We start from the raw sequence: 18,101 nt of genomic DNA, 5'->3' as shown, positions 1-18,101 counted from the left end.
GTCACCAACCAAAAACCTTTGACCTATTGTTTGTTTCTGACGCCTCCTGTCCCTTTTTGCTTTCTAGGGCAGGTACACTATTTTAAAGCAGCCTGGGGCCATTTCCTTTGACTTCCTGGAGACAATACGGAATGAAGCTTTCGTATGGCTGATGCCCTTCTACTCAGAAAGCAACAGTTTCCTGGAGATACAGCATGTGGAGGAAGAGCTGCCCTGTGGAAAAGACCAGGAAGTGCTGGTGGATTACATCCTTGATCGGAAAGAGCTGGGCCCGGAAGCCGACCACGTAGATTTCTATTACTTGGTGAGTGTCTAGCAATTGGTGGAAACGCCTGGAGCAATATGAGAAAGAGAAGCAAATCCTGTACGGGGGGGGGGGGGAGGGAAAGAAAAAAGGAAGAAGAAGAAAAATGCAAGCTTGAAGAAGAGACAATATTAAAGAAGGTGGGAAAGAATCTCAGCATAGAGAGAGAAAACAGAAGACTAACAGGAAAACTGTGGGAATGTTCAGGGATGCAGGAGAGGATATATTGTTTGATTATATCCTTTCCAACTTGTGTTAACAATTTCTACAATTTAGCAGAGTAACATTCCCCTTTTTAAACTTGCACAGCGGATGCGTTTGCTCAGACTCGCTAAAGCCTCTGAAATAACTATCCTTGGTAATTTCCCCTTTAGTCCCTCATAAAAAGATAGACACGACACAATCTTCTATAAAAGTATAAAAAGAGTTTACTCACTCACTCATTCTGTTCACAGATGGATCCCAGAAGGCAGACTTAAGTTACAAAAGTAATATACCTGGAATCTATCCCATAAAGAGACAGCTCCTTTGTCCTCTCTTGGCTGGAAGTCAAGAGAGCACCTTAGGCTAAGCAGATGTTGCTTCTTTGACGAATGTAGTCAGAGAGATGGCAGCCTCTGCTGAGGTATTTTGCTACCTGCATAGGTGAGGTCACGCCCACCTCTGGTCACATGTAGAGGAAGTCTGTCCCAGCCTAGGAGGAAACAGGAAGTTCCGACTGGCTGGTCCAGACATCCCCTTTTTATGTCCACTCTAGGGATGTTGTACTTGACTGCTCTTGTGTTTCACATCCCACCAAAACTGCTAAAAAAAGCTTTTCCTCAAGCAGAGATTTTTCTCAGACTTATGTTGATGGGGCACTTTGCCGCTGACTAATATTGACCTGAAAGAAGTAGAAAACTTGGGGAGGGGCAGAAACAAGACATCATCTTTGTTGCACATTCATGGCCATTTATGCTCATGATCCTATTTGTGTGGCTGCAAGCAATCCCATTTACAATACTGTTTGCACTTGGAAAGTTTTGGGGTAGTCACACCACTTCACTTCCAATCAGTGCACATCCTGTAACTTCCTGCTGAAACCCTGTAACTTTATATACCACCAGTGTTCGGGTTTATGTTTGTTCTTTTGGTGTGCTATAGCCCCTCCAGACAGCAATAATGTGGAAGCATTGCAGAACAAACTAAAACAGAATAAATCCACCATCCTTAACACACCATTACTGTGTCAAGAACACACTGAGGAATATACCCCCAATAAAATACTACTGGGCTGGAGTGGCCCTTGATTTGCATCAGATTGAATATCATGTGTAAGGGATGTGGGTGGCGCTGTGGGTTCAACCACAGAGCCTAGGCTTGCCGATCAGAAGGTTGGCGGTTTGAATCCCCGCGACGGGGTGAGCTCCCATTGCTCGGTCCCTGCTCCTGCCAATCTAGCAATTCGAAAGCACGTCAAAGTGCAAGTAGATAAATAGGTACTGCTCCGGCGGGAAGGTAAACAGCGTTTCCGTGCACTGCTCTGGTTTGCCAGAAGCAGCTTAGTCATGCTGGCCACATGACCTGGAAGCTGTACGCTGGCTCCCTCGGCTAATAAAGCGAGATGAGCGCCCCAACCCCAAAGTCGGCCACGACTGGACCTAATGGTCAGGGGTCCCTTTACCTTTACCTTTAATATCATATGTGAAGTTCAAACCTGCATATATTCTCCAGAACATCCAAATATGAAAGTGTCAAGTGCCATAAGTGTCGTGTGTGTGTGTGTGTGTGTGTGTGTGTGTGTTGGGGAGGGGCAGACAGGTACGATTTAAGGGAAGTGGGCAAGGTTTGATGCCACTAACCTGAGGTTAAATTAAATTGTAAAAGAGAGATCTAAAAGCAGGGGTCGGCAACCTGTGGCCCATGGGCCACAAGCGGCCCACGGGGGTCATTTAAATGGCCCATGAGCTGCTCCTAAACCGAGCCACCCGCTCGATGAGTCCCTGCGTGCTGTGCTAAGCCAGTGCAGTGCAGAGCGGGGACTCGCTTCCGCGGTGCTGGAAATCGCGTCTGCGCAGATGTGATCCAGCCCCCAGAGTGATCTCTGCGGGAGTGAACCGGCCCAGGTGAGGTAAACCTTGCCGACCCCTGTCTAAGAGTATTTGTTGTGGTTACTTTTTTAAACCTTGTAAGGCTGATATTAGTGTTATCAGTATAATATGAACAGGCCCATTGCTTTTCAGAAGCGAAGGCATTTTGCTCTTCGCATGCACACCTAGTATATAGGGGTTTCAAAATCACAATACAGTGGTATTGTAATTCGTTCCGGAGGTCCGTTCTTAACCTGAAACTGTTCTTAACCTGAAGCACCACTTTAGCTAATGGGGCCTCCTGCTGCCGCTGCGCCGCTGAAGCACAATTTCTGTTCTTATCCTGAAGCGTATGTAACCCGAGGTACCACTGTAACAATAAACAGGGAGCTGGCCAGACACAGAGATGCTGCCGAGGAAAAAGCTCGTGTGACCATCCCATCCCATCTCAACTCTGTTCTCTCCTCCAGCCCCAGCTGATTCCTGTCAGCATTCGTCTTCTGTCCTCTGGGTCTTGCTACAACTCTCTTACTTCTTCCTTGACCACCTCACTTCCATCTAAGCTCTGCAGGGGCATTTCAGAAATAACATTGTGTGTGCGCTGAAAGCAATAAAATAGAATGAATGCCATTCATGGTGTGGAAAGGGTGTGTGTCAGGACTAAGGTGCCAGGACAGAAGTTTCCCCAATTAGCGCACCGTTCTCCCAATTAGCATTTTTCTTCTTCCACAGCTGCATTTGCCATAATGGTGAAAATATATAGTTATCAGTATTCCCCGCCTCTCTGATCTGGTGTTCTCCTCCTCCTTCTCCTCCTCTTCTTAGAAAATTGGGAGACCCTGATCCCATATCTCCTGGGCTACAAGTAATTTGGCCCTCAGGTGTTCTCTCTAAAAATGCATTGTGTGAATAAGACAAATGTCTTTTCAGACACCTATATCAGACACGCAACTGCCATGGTATCTGTACTGTGACCACATCTTTCTCTCCCTCGAAACTCAAGATATCTCAAAATCTCACTGCTAGCCTATGGTCTTCCTACAGCAAAATCCATGACTCTAGTCTTTCCCTGTCTCACTCCCCTCTCCCTTTTTCTGTATCTCTAGTGCCAAAGAGGTGAGGGCTGGCTCTTGCTTTTGTCCCTGGCCTAACATATTGTCTCCCTGCAGGTTGTGTCCAAAGGGAAGATTGCCTTCAGTGGAAAGAAGCAGGTGCCAATTGGCCAGGATGAGAGTAAGTGGGAGAACTATGCTGTTCCATCAAATAAGCCTCATGGGAAGCAACAGGCGTTATCAAGATGAACATGCTTGGTGCACCTGATCTGCCTGGTCTGGTGTTTCTTTCAGTTATTATTCAATTTCAAACCCACCTTTCAAACAGGCCATTTCAGATCTGCAAGGCAACCTATGATAAGAGCAGAATAAAATAATAACACCATGCTAAAAATACTATAAAATTTCAAATTAAGGTATCATATCAGACAAACATTGCCAGCAGCATGAGATCTAGTAAAACAATAGCACAAAACATGGTGCCTAAGAGTTTATGTCTGAACTGAGTCCTAATGTTCTGCTTTCTTCTTTGGCCCATTACAATTATACAGCAGAAGATCTGAACTGACATGAAAAATCCCAGATAATCTCCCTATTTTAATTGTCCCTCCGTGTGTGTGTGTATTTCTGTTTAGATATCATAAAAAGGTAAGGTTGTCATCACGCAGCAGTTTGCTTGGCTTCCAATAGGTGGCATTGCAAACTGCAGTGTGATCACAGCCTTCTGAGAACTGCTGAGCCATCTTAGCAGCTTTGGAGTATGAGAAGAGAAACAGAGGCAGGAGACAGAAGTGGGCATTCCAGGGGCACTGGAACAGCTCTAAAGGTAGTAGGAAGGGGTGGTTTGGCAAGTTCTCAGGAGAGGGGGTGGGTGGATTTTGCAAGGTATAGAGGAGGGGTTGGTAGTTTTGGGGGTTGTGTGAGGAGAGGAAGCATGTTTGGCAAGGTGTAAGAGGCACGGGTGGCGCTGTGGGTTAAACCACAGAGCCTAGGACTTGCCGATCAGATGGTCGGCGGTTCAAATCCCCACAACGGGGTGAGCTCCCGTTGCTCGGTCCCTGCTCCTGCCAACCTAGCAGTTCGAAAGCACGTCAAAGTGCAAGTAGATAAATAGGTACCGCTCCGGCGGGAAGGTAAACGGCGTTTCCGTGCGCTGCTCTGGTTTCGCCAGAAGCGGCTTAGTCCTGCTGGCCGCATGACCCGGAAGCTGTACACCGGCTCCCTCGGCCAGTAAAGCAAGATGAGCGCCGCAACCCCAGAGTCAGTCACGACTGGACCTAATGGTCAGGGCTCCCTTTACCTTTACCTTTAAGAGGCAGTAGGTTTGGTGAGAGGGTTGGGGTTTGGTGCAGAGTTGGTGAGTGAAGCGACACAAGCAGGTGTGCAGCCCCAGCTTGGAGAACATGTGCAGTGCTAGACATAACTTCCTGACACTGAGCAGAATTAAACCTTAGGGGCGATTCCTGAGGTTTTTCACTTGGCAAAGATCTCATTCTAAAGGTTTTGTTTTTAAGCAGTTGGTATCAGATCCACAGTCAGTGTCTTCAGGTAAGGTGAATTACCAAAGTGGACTGCTAGGCGGACCTAAACAGATGGACACGGGTTTATTTTAGAACTCACCATGTGGTGCAGAACGGAATTTCTTCTTGGCAATAAACCAGTTATTAGGTTGAAGACATGAGGGTTTGAATACTCCTGCAATGCGCTGGTGGGCTGGCTGCATTTGGGGTGGATCTCCTTGATTTTCTTTGCTTTACCACGATCTGGCAGAAGTGAGATTCACAGAGATGTTTTTTCTCATGCTGTAAGACATGGTTGCTCTCCTTCTCTTTCCTTTCCCACCATTCTCCCTTTCCCCTGATCTAGCTCTGAAAGGCACCTTCTCCCTCACCTTGTCTACGAGCTCTGACCTGGCACCCACAGTCAGGCTTCTGCTGTACGCTGTGTTTCTGGATGGCGAGGTGGCGGCTGACGTGGATAATTTCAGAATAGAGAAGTGCTTCAAACACAAGGTTAGTACATCTAGTTCCTGGGACAGCTAAGTGGCGCACAGGGCAAGAAGGGAGCACATATTATACATATAGATTCAGGTAGGTAGCCGTGTTGGTCTGACGCAGTCAAAATATATTTTTAAAAATTAAAAAATTGTCCAGTAGCACCTTAGAGACCAACTAAGTTTGTTCTTTGTATAAGCTTTCATGTGCATGCACACTTCTTCAGATGCCAAGGACAAACTTAATTGGTCTCTAAGGTGCTACTGGACAATTTTTTATTTTTTTATATATATTATGCATATGTGTGGCTCAAGGCAGATGGGCTGAAAGTTCTGTGATAGAGCCATCACTCTCCATATTTGCACCCATTTTGCTTTCTCACTAGGATGGTTTAAATCACACACACAAACACACACATTGGCAAGCATTAAAATAGTGTGTGACGTACAGTGGTGTAGCATGGGGGGTATGGCTATACTGTAGTGCTTTGCTAGTCCTGCTCAGCATGACCTGAGCATTGTCCATCGCTGTGGCTGGAGAGAGCAGCGTAAGATGGGGGAAAGGGCAGGAGAGTCCCAGAAGCCGCAAACTCAGCTGCCGCCACCTTCTCTCCAGTCCACTCCAGCGTGGTGTAGTGGTTAAGAGCGGTACACTCGTAATCTGGTGAACGGGGTTCGCGTCTCCGCTCCTCCACATGCAGCTGCTGGGTGACCTTGGGCTAGTCACACTTCTTTGAAGTCTCTCACCTCACAGAGCTGCTTTGAGACTCCTTCGGGTAGTGATAAAGCGGGATATCAAATCCAAACTCTTCTCTTCTTACTCTCTTCCACGCCTATCCTTGACCAGCTCCATTCTGGCCAACAATTGGCCACTTCTGTTGCTCTGCCTCTATTGTTAGCTCATTCTCTGAGCATCCAGCTGTAAGAGCATTGCCACTGTAAGAAAGAAGGAAAGGAATACACTGGGGTGGTGTTTGCAAGGTGGATTCGAAGTAGGAAATGCACAGAGTTCTATGGGATGCAGCGTTTAAAAATAAAGCAATCAATGTATGTGGAACAATCCTGCAGTACACTGGAGCATTGTATTATGTACAGTGGTACCTCAGGTCAAGTACTTAATTCGTTCTGGAGGTCCGTACTTAACCTGAAACTGTTCTTAACCTGAAGCACCACTTTAGCTAATGGGGCCTCCTGCTGCTGCCGCGCTGCCGAAGTACGATTTCTGTTCTCATCCTGAAGCAAAGTTCTTAACCTGAAGCACTATTTCTGGGTTAGCGGAGTCTGTAACCTGAAGCATATGTAACCTGAAGCGTATGTAACCCGAGGTACCACTGTATTTTAAGCACTGGCAAAATGAACAAGGATTGTTCTGCACTTCGGTTCCCAGACATGGTAAAACTTACAATCTCTGGATTTCTGCAAATATTAACTTCACACACAAACACACTTCCTAAATTAAGTACAGCCGTACCTTGGTTTTCGAACAGCTTAGTTCTTGAACGTTTTGGCTCCCGAACGTCGCAAACCAAAAAGTGACTGTTCCAGTTTGCGAACTATTTTTGGAAGCCGAACATCCAACCGGGCTTCTGTGGCTTCCAATTGGCTGCAGGAGCTTCCTGCAGCCAATCAGAAGCCACACTTTGGTTTTTGAACGTTTTGGAAGTCGAACAGACTTCCGGAACGGATTCCATTTGACTTCCAAGATATGACTGTAATGCTGTTGACCGTGGTTAGGCTGGGTTTCACTGGAGTTGAAGACGTAGGGTAACACATAATCACCAGCAACATTACAGATCACCCCTCTGAAATAATAGTGTGTTTCACACCTGAATAAATAGCACTGTAATTATGGTGAAAATTTTTTAAAAGTAAAAGTAAAAAAAACCTAGATGACGTGACAATAGTGGGGAAACATAAATGCAAAGGAATGCAGTGTTCACAGTAAACATCATCTAGATCAGTCAGTGCAACCTGCTGCCCTCCAAATGCCTGGGGCTGATGTGAGCTGTAGTCAAAAACATCTGGAAGGAGGGCACCAGGCTGATCTAGATTCTATATAAAAACTGAGTGAATGAGAGGAGAAAAATAGTAGTCTTCCCTCTGCATCTTTTCTCTCTTTGGTGTTCTAAATTATTGCTTTTCAGTTCGGGTTTTCCATCTGAAAATCTGTCTCCATCTGCAGGTGACTCTGGGCTTCTCTGAGACAGAGGAACTTCCAGGAGCAAAGGTCAACCTGCAAATCGAAGCTGCCCCTGGTGCACTGTGCTCTCTCCGTGCTGTGGACAAAAGTGTCGCGCTGAAGGGAAATGGAACACTGACCCCAGAGGAAGTAAGAAAGCTCATCCTTCCCACATAGGCCCAATCAATTCCACTATTAGTGCCTCTGATAAGGCCTGATAAGTTTTGATGGATGCAATAATGTAATACTAAATGGTTTAGTTTTTGTAAAATATGCAGGGATTTATGATATGCAAAATGATCAATAGAAAGAGAAGAAGGGGAGTCATTAATATTTTAAGATTGTTTAAATGAGTTTTTTAAATTGTAAAACAGAAATTTAATAAAAATTACATTTTTAAAAAAATAATAATAATTCTACTATTATTAATTCCAGTATTATTCCTCCTCTACCATTGACCTAAAAAAAGAGGCAGGCTACATTATAGTGCAGGAAGAACACTTGTCAACTCAAATACAATTTTGTGGAGATAAGTTCCTCTGTAGTTAATAGGGGTAGCAGAATGAATATAAACACAGCAGATACCACATCTTAATCCCAAGAATGAAATTAAATGGGCGTGACCTGGAGTAAGATGGAATGAAATTCAAGGTTATGCATTTTGGGATAAAAAAATGTTCATATCAACTGTGGGACTTGTTAACTGGTCAGCTCAATCCAGAAATCTCTGCTTTCAGGTGTATCAACATATTGAGTCTAGTCTGATTGGCTCCAGAGGGTTTTACTTTGACCTGGAAGACTTTGAGCCATATCCTTGTCTACCTTCTGAAGGTCCAAAGACAAAACGGTCCATTATGGCCCCCTGGTTCCAAACCCAGGCTGATGCCTACAGCCTGTTCAAAGTGAGTACCATCTGTTCCTAATCCAGTCTTCTCTGAAACCTCCTTTGTTTTGGGTTGTCAATGGCATACGTTCTGATGGTTCCCAGGATCATTAAATAAGGAGGAGCTTCCAAGGTTTGTCCTGTGCTTTACAGCTCATGGTTTTTCTGGGACTGTTAAACTACAAACCCAGATTCAGATGACACACTAAACCAATCTATAAATAAGCTCAGCGCAGCAACAACTGAGGAGCAAAGAGAACTCAGTGAGTCAGGAACTCTCTAAAGCTTGCATTTTGCAGGTATGTCATATAATCTGGATGCCATATAATTGTAACAGAGACGGAGATGGTTGAGGCTAGTGCATCATCTTGTCATGTTGCTTGAAAGCATGTTGTTTGTCATGCTTTCTGCTTGTGCATGCTGAGAATGTAGATAGTTTCCTTGAAGGGATGAAGCCTACCAGCTGATCCTTGCCCTTCTTGGCTAGTGAAATCTGCCAGACCTGGGCAGGGATGTGGACTTCAGAAGTCCTCCTGAAGACTTATTTCCAGTCTGGCTTCAGACTCAGTTTTGGAACTGAAAAGGACTTTTCCTGCTTCTCTTGGATCTTTCAGCAGCTTTTAGTACTATCAACCATGGTATCCTTCTGGACCACTTGTCCAGTCTACAGCAGCTCCAGTTCTTCTTGGAGAATTGGTCTCAGAAAATGGCGTTGGGGGATTTCCATTCCAATGAGATTTCTTGGGGTTCTGTTCTATTGCCCGAACTTATCAGTATCCACATGAGAAGTCATTTGGAGGTTTGGGCTGAAGTGTCATTAATATGTAGATGGAACCCAGTTTATACCTCACTTTTCCACCTGCTTGTCTCAGGAGGGGTGTTGAAATTATGAATCAGTGTTTGGAGACTGTACAAGGTTGGAAAAGCGTAAACAATTGGAACTTAATCTTGACAAGACTAAGGTGCTGTTGGTGCTACTTGGGAAAGCTTATATGATGGTGTTGGCCAGGGATACCTTATTACCAGCCTCATCTGTTATGCTAGCTGTAACCCTATTTGGAGAGCACTAAATTTACAATTGTTGTCCATGCACTAGTGACTTCCAGGCTAGACAAGTGCAGTGCACTCTTATTTTGAAGATGGTTTAGAAACCTCAACTATGGCAGAATGCAACCGCCTGACTACTAGTTAAGGCTGAGTGGCTGAATATTGTGCCACTAAGGCAGGGGTAGGCAACCTAAGGCCCGTGAGCCGGATGCGGCCCAATCGCCTTCTCAATCTGGCCCACGGATCAGCGTGTTTTTACATGAGTTTTTACATGAGTAGAATGTGTCCTTTTATTTAAAATGTATCTCTGGGTTATTTGTGAGGCCTGCCTGGTATTTTTACATGAGCAGAATGTGTGCTTTTATTTAAAATGCATCTCTGGGTTATTTGTGGGGCATAGGAATTCGTTCATTCCCCCCCCCCAAAAAAAATAGTCTGGCCCACCACATGGTCTGAGGGACAGTGGACCGGCTCATGGCTGAAAAAGGTTGCTGACCCCTGCACTAAGGCATTTCCAGGCCAAGTTCAAAGTCCTGGTTATGACCTTAAAACCCATTAATGATGGAGGACCAGGTTCTCTTAAGGACTGCCTGCACCTGTTTCAATCTGCCCATACCTTAAGATCCTATTTGGAGATTTCTTGAGTTGCCAGTCTGTGCAAATAATTAGGCTGATGGACACACACAACAGGGCCTTTTCAGAAGTGGCCCCACAATTATGGAATATGTTTCTAAGTGAGATCAGGCAAGCATTAAGGCCCATTGCTCATTTTTAATGGGCCTTAATGACCCTTTTTATCATGATTTTGGGAAGCTAATCTGGATTATCAGTGGTGGCAGTTGTGGTGATGGTTGTTTTAGAGCTATTTTGTTGGTTTGTATGTTCGCAGGATAGAATTGGATGTTTTAATTTTTCAACTGCCTTTCCTGTTGGATTTTATGAATTTGAGAGGCAGCTTGCCTGAAAAGTGGTCTATAGGCCATTCAAATAAAAATAAATAAATTGTGTTCCACAAAGAACAAGGGGGGAAAACATGTTACAATGCACATGAAGTGGGAAGCATAACACACCAGTGTGTTTCTGTGAAACGTGTGCCCATGTGTGCCTATAAATCTGGAGCTACATTTTTTAATCTTAAAAGAGGAGCAGGCTTCTGTTTTGTGGTCCATATGTGCATTCTTGTAACGTGGGAATATAAAGTAGTGACCTAAAAATGTCAATTTCAGAGTCTTCAGAGAAATTGTTTTCCTTGAGGCAAAGATACGAAGCCAACAGGGCCAAAAATATTGCCTAGCTGATCTTGATGAGAGCCAAATGAGCTTTCAGATAAACCTCATCTCCTCCTCTATTTCCCTTGATTGACACCTGAGCAGAGATCAATGTTGTAACACAACGTAATATGCAGCGTGTGAGTCTCAAATCATTTTTGTGGAATTGTGGGTCAAACCTTGTACACATCCATTATTGGAACGCAGAGCATTTTGCAATGATTTCTCTGCCAGAGATTCAAATGACCTTGCCTCATAGAATTTTTCTTTCATTTCATGTTGCTCTCATATGCCATCCCTCACTTTTCTCTTTGATTTTTACAGCAATTAAATATGAAAGTTATAACCAACACCAAAATTAAGAAGCCAGTGTCCTGTAGATTGCCAGAAATGACACCTGTTCACTATGGCTTAGGTGAGAATCACAATCATAATTTTCTCAACTGGAGCCTCCCTTTGGCAGGGTGGGATATAACAAGATTCATCCTTTTTATCTACCTTTCCTTTTATTGAACCCTTGGCTAGAGACAGATCATGCTTTTAAAGAGCGGTATAGGTTTTTGAAGCATTGCAGAAGCGCAAGCATGCCAAATCTGTGAACAGAAATAATTATGGGAGGAATTTGCAAATATTTATCATGGGAAATGATTGCCCTATTATATTACCTTCAGATTCCAGGATGGGGTGGATTTCCATTCCCAGTTCTCTCCTGCTTGACCATCTTTGATTTCTGCTTCTTTGATTTCTGCAAAGGAGCAGGAGTAGGTGGCATTGCACCGGGTGCGCCTAATGTTGCTTCCAGGAGTGAAGTGGTGCCTGAGGCTTTTTCTTCGGTCCCCGGGAAAGCAGAGGAAGCCAAACCCAGGACGTACTTTCCAGAGACTTGGGTTTGGGCTCTGGTCCCTGTCAAGTAAGTAAAACTCTGCTGGGGAGGGAACCAAATGCCATGTGGGAACAGGAAGTATCTTGCTTGGCCATCACTCATTTAGCGCTCACCTTTTGCTCCATGCTTCCCAGGCACAGACCCACAACCTAAAGCTCCTTGTGCAAGCCTTTGCTTTTGTTTGGTTTTGTTGCTCTGGAGCTTTTCCCACCAAAAACTTGGTCTTTGAAGTGCAACAAACATCTATTTGGGTTTTCTGAGGCTTGATGTTTGCTCCAATTTGACATTTTGCTCTTCTTCCAATCAGCTGGCATTATCTTAAGGCTGTATTTTGTATTGTACATTGGCGTTTTATATAATAATTTCAAAAATGCATCTTTCTAATGTTTCTCCGAAAGCCTGCCCAGCGCCAGAAGTTTATGCTTATATCACTTACGAACCAGAGGTGTGCATTTGTAATTTTGTGCGGCTTGGATGGTGTCATTATACTGCTCATTATCATGCAGTATATACTTGCTCTACGGGAGCACAGGGGGCGGGGGGGGGACTCTAGTAAAGTGGAAAATTCCACAAAAATAGGCAACTGTTCTGTTGTTCCCACTGATTGCAAATTTGTACCAACAGCGGGGGGGGGGGAAGTGGGTGGCGCTGTGGGTTAAACCACTGAGCCTCGGACTTGCCGATCAGAAGGTCGGGGGTTTGAATCCCCGCGGCGGGGTGAGCTCCCGTTGCTTGGTCCCTGCTCCTGCCAACCTAGCAGTTCAAAAGCACGTCAAAGTGCAAGTAGATAAATAGGTACCACTCCGGCGGGAAGGTAAACGGCGTTTCCGTGCGCTGCTCTGGTTCGCCAGAAGTGGCTTAGTCATGCTGCCCACATGACCTGGAAGCTGTACGCCGGCTCCCTCGGCCAATAAAGCGAGATGAGCGCTGCAACCCCAGAGTCGGCCACAACTGGACCTAATGGTCAGGGGTCCCTTTACCTTTACCTTTACCAACAGCGGGAGCACAGACCTCTCTGTAATATATCCTGAATAAGGTTTCCTTTTTGTTGAGGCCCACAACATTTTCATAAACACCAATGGCAGAGAGTATAACCTCTTATACTGCCATCTTCAAATTCCTCTATTCTAACTGAGACCTAGCACAGAACTAGAGGCTTGGTTAAACTCATACTCGGAGGTGTGCTCCTCTGACCAAACAAACTTATATTCTGGTGATATCGGTTTTGCCTTAGCAGTGAACGACTCAATTTTCTTGTCACTGAGGGAGTGACCTCTCTTCCTGTTCTTCAGTGAGGAGGGGAAAGCAACTTACCCGGTCACCGCTCCAGACACGATCACGGAGTGGAACGCTGATGCCTTCTGTGTGGCCGACATTGGCTTCGGACTTGCCCGGCAAGCCAAGTTCCGGGTCTTCCAGCCGTTTTTTGTGGATATGAGCCTGCCGTATTCTGTGGTCCGTGGGGAGACCTTGCTGCTAAAGTCCACTGTCTTCAATTACATGAAGGAATGTATCCAGGTTAGTGTCCATTGAGAACAAGCAAACAAGCTTCCCTTATATGTGTATCCAGAAAGAAAGGGGTGGGGGGGGGGAACCCCACAAGATAGAGATAGAGGCTGGGGGGCTGGACCTCACCAGGGCCTTGCCCTTCCTACACCTGCACTCACCTGTCTCTCCCAAGGGACAGGTCAGTACTTTTCCCTCCTCCCCCCACCACTCTGCGTTCAGTGTTGAGGGGACAGCTTGCATTTCTTGCTGTGGGTGAGGAAACAGAAGCTCCACTTTGGATGTGCCACAGAAGTGTGGACAACAGGAAGCGCAAGGCAGCCCCATCCCCTTCATGGCAGAAGAGGTCCATAGAGCACATTCCCTCCTCGCCCCCCGGTCCTGGGAACCTGCAGTTCTCCTCCCACAGCAACCCCTGAGTGTGCTTTAAATGTGTGGTGTGTGCACAGCCCCATATGCAATACAGCCTTATTGCTGCAAGAGACCAGAAGAGGCCAGAAAGCCACCCAGTCTGATCTGCTGACAAGGCCTAGGGGTGCCCATCTGCTGCCCCCTTCCTCTTCCCCACAGCCGCAATTCAGGCCACCAGCTGAGGGGCTCACAGAGGAACAGCCATGAGGGGTTTGTGTGAGGAAGCCAAGCCACCCACTCATAATCCCGAGGGTTTTTGCAAATGGCATAGAGGTCTTCCTGTAAACTTTGTTGAGTGAATAAATCTCGCCAGTCTAATCTGGGGTGGCATTCCTCACAGATGCTAATATGGTGCCCCAAAAGCACAAGGAGACCCCACTTACTGAGGTCTTACTGGGCACAGTCTATGCCCTACTCAACTTCTCAGTGTGGGGCACCCCTAGGCATGTGGTCTGGCTCTTGCTTCTGGCATAGACCCACCTCCTGTGCCTCTTCTCTGAATGTTTGCCCCTTGCTTTGGACTCGCTGCTCTGCCTGCTTCACGAGGGTCATTTTGCTGCATCTCCCAGGTGAGAGTGAATCTGCTGGAGTCGCAGGAGGTGGACGTGAAGCCATGCCCAGCCTGCCAGTTCAGCACCTGCCTCTGTGCTGAGGAGGCCCACACCTTCTCCTGGAACGTGACGGCGACTCAGCTGGGTGAGGTTGAGGCGCCTGAGTGGGTGGGAGGAGACTTGCAGCTGCCAAGTGTCCCTCTCTTTCTTCCCCAAAGACCTTGTCATCTGAGGACACTTGGCAGAACCAACGGATTCTTCTGTTTGGAATCCAAGCAGGCATTAAGTGGAATATGGAAAGTAATAAAAATGTCCCCTGCTGAATGTGCTATGGGTTTGTTTCCTACCCATCCAAGATGGCGTCACTCCCCAATTTCTGCTAATGGCAGCTGTGCATCAGGGCAGATTTGGGGACTGGCTACAAAGGAGAGGTTGGGGGTCCATCTCCATTCAAGAACCCTCTATAATAATAATAATTTATTATTTATACCCCGCCCATCTGGCTGGGCTTCCCCAGCCACTCTGGGCGGCTTCCAATAAAAATATTAAAATACTGTACTACATTACTATACTCCGACCTCTGTCCCTTACATCAGCCTCTTGCCCTCCCTGAGCTCCCGGCACTCATCATGGGTCTATGCCAATTTTGCCTTCCTCTAGGGCACGTCAATCTCTCGATCACCGCTGAGGCAGAGGAGACACATGAGCTGTGTGGCAATAAGATTTCCACCACACCTGCGCGAGGCCGGTCAGACACAGTGATCAAATCCCTGCTGGTCAAGGTCAGTGTCTATGTGGCCTTCAGCCCCTGATGTCCAACTTTGGCTCACAGCTATCAAGTGCCAGCAACTGATTCAGAACTCTGGGTCTCCCCTAAGCAGATGTTTTATTTATTTATTTATTTATTTATTTACGGCTATTGGCCCATAAAATATGTACAAACATAAAAACACAGGGACATAAAAACAGATATATCCGACAACGGGAGGTGAACACCACGATGCAAGGGTGGGTCATTGAGCAGAGCCAAGTGACAGCTTGGGGCCAGGAGAGCTCCAAGGGACAGATCACAGAAAAGGAAAACTGAAGACGAACTCCGACATGCACTCTCATCATAACAGTTCGATTAGTTTTGATGTTGTTGTTGGTTTTTGGTGGTTTTTGAGTGTGAGATAACCGCATTCAGAAATCTCGCCACCTGCAGAGTTACAGAAGGATCTGTATCCTGCAAAAGCAGTGCGGCGTGTGACTCAACAGGCCTGCCAACCAAGCGCAGTAAAGCAGGACCCAGGAATTTAGCCCTGGCTACGCTATGTAGGGGACAGTTGAACATTATATGTGAAAGAGATTCAACAGTTTCCCCGTCACACACACATAGCGGAGACACCAAACCCTTGGAAAATCTGTGGTTCAGCAGGTTCGATGGAAAGACATTGAACCTTGCACGAATAAATGCAAGCAGATGTTTTTTTGAGGGGGGGAATTGTATTCATTGGGTGCTGGGCAGGAGAGGGCCTTTGGATTTTTGCACAGCCTCCCTGTTTCCAGGTCTAAGGTAATGTCAGCCAGGGGCTGTGGTCAGTTGGAAGGCCTGGCAATTGCGAGAGCTCTTACACAGAGCGGGGAAAAGGCAGAGAAGGTAGAAGGAGACTATTCCCCTGAGAGAGCAGCCCCACTCACCCTCCAATTCTCTTTTCCTCCCACAGCCAGAAGGCGTCCTTGAAGAAGAGACCCACAATGCCTTCCTCTGCTCTTCAGGTGTGCTTAGGCTGCATCCCTTGCTCAGGGCAGCTTGGCTTGTGATGGGGCCCCAGAGAACGCAAGTTGGAGAGAAGATGAAGTGTTGCTCTGGTTGTCATTGGGCTGGAGACGTGTCTCTTCCCTAGGGCAGTAGCGGGATGCAAAAGAGACCCAAGACACACACTCTGTCTCTCTGCTTGCCAAGGGGAGTAGGGATGGGATGGAGAGGGGGCGGAACGACAGCTGAGAGAACACAGTGGCTAAAAACAGACTCACTGAGCTAGCAAGCGCCTAGTCCCATCTTCGCTGTGTGCAAGTCCAACTGCAGATTATGACCACTTGGTTAGTGTTTTCAACTGCATTAATTCCTGTTCTTCATCTCCTTTCAGGGGACCCAGTTCACGATGAGGTTTCTCTAAAGCTGCCTGGAGCTGTTGTGGAGGGCTCTGGCCGAGCTACCGTCTCCTGCATTGGTGAGGAAATTTGCCCCCATATTCCTTCGCCATCTCTGGCCACATGAGAGATGAGAGTCCATTACCAATATTCAAACCACGCAGAACAAAGATGGATAAGAGAGAGAGGCAGCCTGGGGGCAGGCTCTGTCCTGTGCACATTCCTTTAAGTGTCAGAGGAGAGCCAGCACAATCAGGAATCCCGGGGTCTTGATCATAATCCCCACATGTTTAAATAAAAGTGCATAGTGTTGGAGGAGAGCCTGTTGTCTCCACATGCACATTAAACAAAAGTAATGTCCCCCACACAACCTCCAAGGCAAAAACATGCTTTAAAGGATATTCCAGATCAGATGCCCATGTTGATGCCTGACAAGGCCTTGGACGCATGGGGACTTCTTGACAAGTCTGGCCATTCAGATGCTGGGCTTATGCAAGCAGATTTTATTGGACATAGTTCTCTGAATTTTAGGTGGCAGGTTGCTAGCAGAGAGGAGATTTTTCCTAGATTCTCTTCAGGAGTTTGGGGAAAGTGCTCACAACGTTTTCTTCCATCGTTTTGTCAACATCCAGGAGACATTATGGGTGCTGCACTAGAAAACATAGACCAGCTACTTCAAATGCCCTTTGGCTGTGGTGAGCAGAACATGGTAAAATTTGTTCCCAACATCTTTGTCCTCCAATACCTGGAGAAAACGAACCAAGTGACTCCTGAGATCAAAGAGAAGGCAATAGAATACATGAAGAGTGGTGAGTAGAGCATTTCTCTGTCACAAAAATGAGGAGAGGGCTGGCATGGACTGTGCAGATAGCAAAGGGATGGAATAGCGGTGCTATTTTTCTAGAAAAAGCCCCATGTATACCAGCTGTTAATTGCAAGGATAGGATACAAATGAGAGCCACTGTGATGTAGTGTTTAGAGTGCTGGCCTATGTGCCTGTCCTTGTTTACTGTGCCTTCTGGCAGTTTCCTCACTGTGAGAAATGAGGTTACAGGGAACCAGACAGAGGGCCTTCTCGGTAGTGGCGCCCGCCCTGTGGAACGCCCTCCCATCAGATGTCAAGGAAATAAACAACTACAGTGGTACCTTGGTTCCCAAACTTAATCTGTTCCGGGAGTCTGTTTGACTCCTAAAATGGTTCAGAAACCAAGGCATGGCTTCCGATTGGCTGAAGGAGCTTCTTTCACTCAATCGGAAGCCACGTCGGACATTCAGCTTCCGAAAAACGTTTGCAAACCGGAACACTCACTTCCGGGTTTGCGATGTTCAGGAGCTGATTCGTTTGGGAGCCAAGCCATTCGAATACCAAGGTACCACTGTATCTGACTTTTAGAAGATATCTGTAGGCAGCCCTGTTTAGGGAAGTTTTTAATATCTGATGTTTTATTGTGTTTTTAATATTCTGTTGGGAGCTGCCCAGAGTGGCTGGGGAAACCCAGCAAGATGGGCGGGGTAGAAATAATAAAATTATTATTATTAATTATTATTATTATTATTACTCACTGCATCCAGCAAACCAGCCTCATTAAATTGCACATTCCCAAACTAATAGTACTGATTCTTCCCGGTTTCCTGTAGGGTACCAACGTGAGCTGCTCTACAAACATGACGATGGCTCCTACAGTGCCTTTGGGAAGAGTGATGCTGAAGGGAATACCTGGTGAGTAAGCTGGGCTGGTGCCAGTCGGGCAAAGCTGTGGCTGTTGCCTTGAGTGGGTCTGAGACTGGAGCTGATTCTCTCCTCCTCCGCTTTCTCTCCCGC

General features: G+C 46.3%; 1 protein-coding gene across 1 annotated transcript in view; it reads left to right on the top strand.

The window, feature by feature from the left end:
* Nucleotides 1–18,101, top strand: part of LOC310752469 (alpha-2-macroglobulin-like protein 1) — a 52,480-nt gene that overhangs the window by 22,180 nt on the left and 12,199 nt on the right. Inside the window, exons 13-26 of the mRNA XM_083592822.1 lie at nucleotides 68–304; nucleotides 3,543–3,606; nucleotides 5,292–5,437; nucleotides 7,601–7,747; nucleotides 8,335–8,499; nucleotides 11,120–11,210; nucleotides 11,549–11,705; nucleotides 12,971–13,196; nucleotides 14,165–14,291; nucleotides 14,807–14,928; nucleotides 15,853–15,904; nucleotides 16,276–16,359; nucleotides 16,912–17,088; nucleotides 17,918–17,999. Of these exons, the coding sequence (XP_083448948.1) occupies nucleotides 68–304; nucleotides 3,543–3,606; nucleotides 5,292–5,437; nucleotides 7,601–7,747; nucleotides 8,335–8,499; nucleotides 11,120–11,210; nucleotides 11,549–11,705; nucleotides 12,971–13,196; nucleotides 14,165–14,291; nucleotides 14,807–14,928; nucleotides 15,853–15,904; nucleotides 16,276–16,359; nucleotides 16,912–17,088; nucleotides 17,918–17,999 (1,877 nt within the window). The remainder of the gene's footprint in view (nucleotides 1–67; nucleotides 305–3,542; nucleotides 3,607–5,291; nucleotides 5,438–7,600; nucleotides 7,748–8,334; nucleotides 8,500–11,119; nucleotides 11,211–11,548; nucleotides 11,706–12,970; nucleotides 13,197–14,164; nucleotides 14,292–14,806; nucleotides 14,929–15,852; nucleotides 15,905–16,275; nucleotides 16,360–16,911; nucleotides 17,089–17,917; nucleotides 18,000–18,101) is intronic.

The sequence above is a fragment of the Podarcis filfolensis genome (genome assembly GCF_964270895.1).
Source record: "Podarcis filfolensis genome assembly, chromosome: 17".
Taxonomy (NCBI): Eukaryota; Metazoa; Chordata; class Lepidosauria; order Squamata; family Lacertidae; genus Podarcis; species Podarcis filfolensis.
The sequence above is the reverse complement of the archived record's forward strand: the minus strand, read 5'-3'. Positions and strand labels throughout refer to the sequence as shown.